Source organism: Triticum dicoccoides, chromosome 7B (assembly GCF_002162155.2).
Source record: "Triticum dicoccoides isolate Atlit2015 ecotype Zavitan chromosome 7B, WEW_v2.0, whole genome shotgun sequence".
In the NCBI taxonomy this organism is placed as follows: domain Eukaryota; kingdom Viridiplantae; phylum Streptophyta; class Magnoliopsida; order Poales; family Poaceae; genus Triticum; species Triticum dicoccoides.
In genome coordinates this window covers 19,949,970-19,952,936 of record NC_041393.1, presented here as the reverse complement: position 1 = coordinate 19,952,936, position 2,967 = coordinate 19,949,970, and the positions used below count along the sequence as shown (strand labels likewise).

Genomic DNA, 2,967 nt, shown 5'->3' with positions numbered 1-2,967 from the left:
TCAATGGACATATTGAACTTTTTCTGCGTTTCATTTATGTGTTGATGATATAACACCTGTTGAACTGCTACACCATAGCTAAATATCTATCCATGTGAACTATTTACTTTTTTCATTTAACTTTTATCAATCAACATACATCATTTTCCTTCCTGTTCATACACGTATTGCAGACATTACATACACATACACAGCTCCACGATCATACACAATTTTCTCCTTTAGCTTCTCCTCGCTTCCCTTAACACAAACAATCATTTGGAGAGAAAAGCACAATGGTTTTAGATACAAAAATCACCCCCACAAGATAATATTGTAAATACTATCCTTAAAAGAAAGCATGAAGAATGCAGAAGTTCATGGTAGAACCAAACCTAATTAGGAAGGCTCATCAATCTCTTTAGGTATTCATCCCTCTTAGTATTATCAGATTCAGCTTGAATCATGTGACCAACCTAAACAGTGAGCACAAAGGCACAAATAATATCAGATTGGCTTGAATCATGTGCTAGCCTGAACATTGAGCACAAAAGGGACAAATGGTAGTAGAAGTGATAGCCTATCCTGGCTCAATTTGAATCTGATGCGGCTCAAGATCAAGAATTGTCGTAGCAAGGTTGGTGAGCAATTCAGAAACAAATGGTTCGTTCTTTCCCACCTGGGAAATAGCAGGAAATACAAAATAAATGGGCACGTAACCGGTGAGTATGGTATAGTATAAATGTGATGATGTGTGTCTAAATTGAGTTACCCACATGCATTCAAGTAATACATAACTAGAAATAAATCAAAAGTTTATCAATTCACATACAGAATTGAAGTCAAAAGCAATGTGATCAATGAATCTACCTGTTGTGTCACAAACTTGCGCTTGCATTTCTGAACAATTTTCAGGAATGTATCACACGCCATATCCTGCAACAAGCAGTGTGTTACATACATTACATACAGTAGGATAGGAAATGTAGCAGTTGAAGAGGTACTTAAAACTTTCTGCAAATACAGAGGGAAGCACAACAAAAATAGAAGCAGCGGACTGTAGGTGACCACAAATACTAATAATATACTCTCTACAAGCCATATTACTTGTCGCAGCTTTAATACAGCATTAGTATGTTCTAAATTTGTACTAAAGCTGCAACAAGTAATATGGACCGGAGGGAGTACGTGTTTCACACCACAAGAACTTTCCTGTTCCAACTGAAGAAACTACATGTAAATACATCATTGACCTGAACTCCAGGATGCATCTCATGCATGAACTCATATAATTTGTTGACTACTGTCTTCAGAAACTTCCAATGAGCCCTGAGAAATCTTGGGTACTGACCAACCACATACCTATTAATTCAAATATTGGATCAGCAAAGATATTCTTTTGATAATTCCAAACATGAGAGAATTGAAGCAAACACGCACATGATGTTACTCGCAATAACAACTTTGTTGTCTTTCCCCTTCGTGATTTCATAGAGATTTAGCAAATCACGAATAACCATCACCAAGAATCTGTTCTCCTGCAATGTGAAGTGAAGTTACTAAAGCGCCAAGTTCTCCACAAGCATTTATCGAAACCAAATAAATGAGGGTAATGACAGTGAACAAACCTGTTCCTCCACCATAGAACCAGATATTGATCCAATAGCCCAGCATAGAGTATTGAGGTTATTCCAACTCCAGTCTTCTCCATTCAATTGCTTAGTTAATTTGTTTAACATCTAGAATAACAAAAGAAGTGTCAGAGTTGCGGCTTAAATTCAGAAGGGCAGTAAATAGAAAACATAAGGAGGGCAACAAAGAAGAGGGCTCCAGTAGCAGCACGACACCAACGCCATGTTTTTGGAAGGGAAATGATAGTCAACATCTTATAGCCCCCTATTTAGTACACCGCAAGCTACCACATATGTACTAACTATAGTGATGTATTTGTACTGCCCAAAAACACACCTGCAAGATGAACCGAAGGGGAGCTACACCACCTGCAAAATGAACTGAAAATGCCGACTAAGGCGACATGAAGAATCACGAGATGTTGAACTGAATATAGCCAAGAGAAGGAGATGAACGTACGGGGGGAGGTGGGGAAAAGCGGGCACCTCCCGAGCTGCAGCGTAGAACGGCTTAGCGTTGTGTTGCTGAATGACCCAGGGTGGCGGTTGTGAATAGCCGGGGCGCTACAACGATAGAATGAGCAAAGCACAAACTAGTGCATCAATTGCCTCAATTAACAAGAACAGACATGAAACAATGGAATGAGCAGAGCACAAACCAGTGCATCAAGTGCCTCAATTCCCAGGGACCAGTTTGGCGTTTAATAACAACTATGTTCATCTTGCCACCCGTTCAGCTTTTGCTGTAACAAAAAGCACACATTAAAAAGCTTGTACTGGCGTAGGGAAGCCTTCTTCCCTGATGCTAATGACCAATTAGTACTGGTAAAGGTAAATGGAATCGAAACACCATCACCATGATGGTCTTTGTCAGGTAGAGATGAAGTAGCATCAGCAATTACCAGTGTAGAGCAGCAACAGGAGTGAGATTCGAGAGGAGCAACAGTAGCAGAAGTGAGATTTGAGAGGACCAGAGCAGCACCCGTGCGAGAGAGAAAGTAGAGGAGAGCAGCAGAGTGCACATGTTAGAAGAGGCCATAGCTGTTCAAGTGAGGATGCTTGGCAGTTCAAGGTCACCGCGTTCGGCTGTTAGAGGCCTCGCCAGAATTGGTTGGATGCTGCGACCAGGAGGGCGATGGGGATCGTGAGGCCAAGAGGAGGGAGGAGGTGGGTCGGTGAAGAATCAGAGTGTGTCTCGGATCTGGCCACCGACGAGCAGCCAGCCTAGCTGTGGAGGTTGTTGTCATTGGGAAGAGAGAGGGGGAGGGGAGGGGCACGAATGGCCATGGCGGCAGTGGGGGAGGAGGGCCTCGCCAGTGAGCAGGTCAGTGGCGCGGTGGCGCTTTGCCAGGCGGAT

General features: G+C 42.5%; 1 protein-coding gene across 1 annotated transcript in view; it reads right to left on the bottom strand.

The window, feature by feature from the left end:
* Positions 1-374: 374 nt before the first annotated feature.
* LOC119338521 (protein EXPORTIN 1A-like) overlaps positions 375-2,967 on the bottom strand; it is a 3,512-nt gene continuing 919 nt past the window's right edge. The window contains exons 2-6 of the mRNA XM_037610844.1: positions 1,608-1,718; positions 1,420-1,517; positions 1,233-1,341; positions 850-915; positions 375-455 (exon numbers count right to left, since the gene is read on the bottom strand). Of these exons, the coding sequence (XP_037466741.1) occupies positions 375-455; positions 850-915; positions 1,233-1,341; positions 1,420-1,517; positions 1,608-1,718 (465 nt within the window). The remainder of the gene's footprint in view (positions 456-849; positions 916-1,232; positions 1,342-1,419; positions 1,518-1,607; positions 1,719-2,967) is intronic.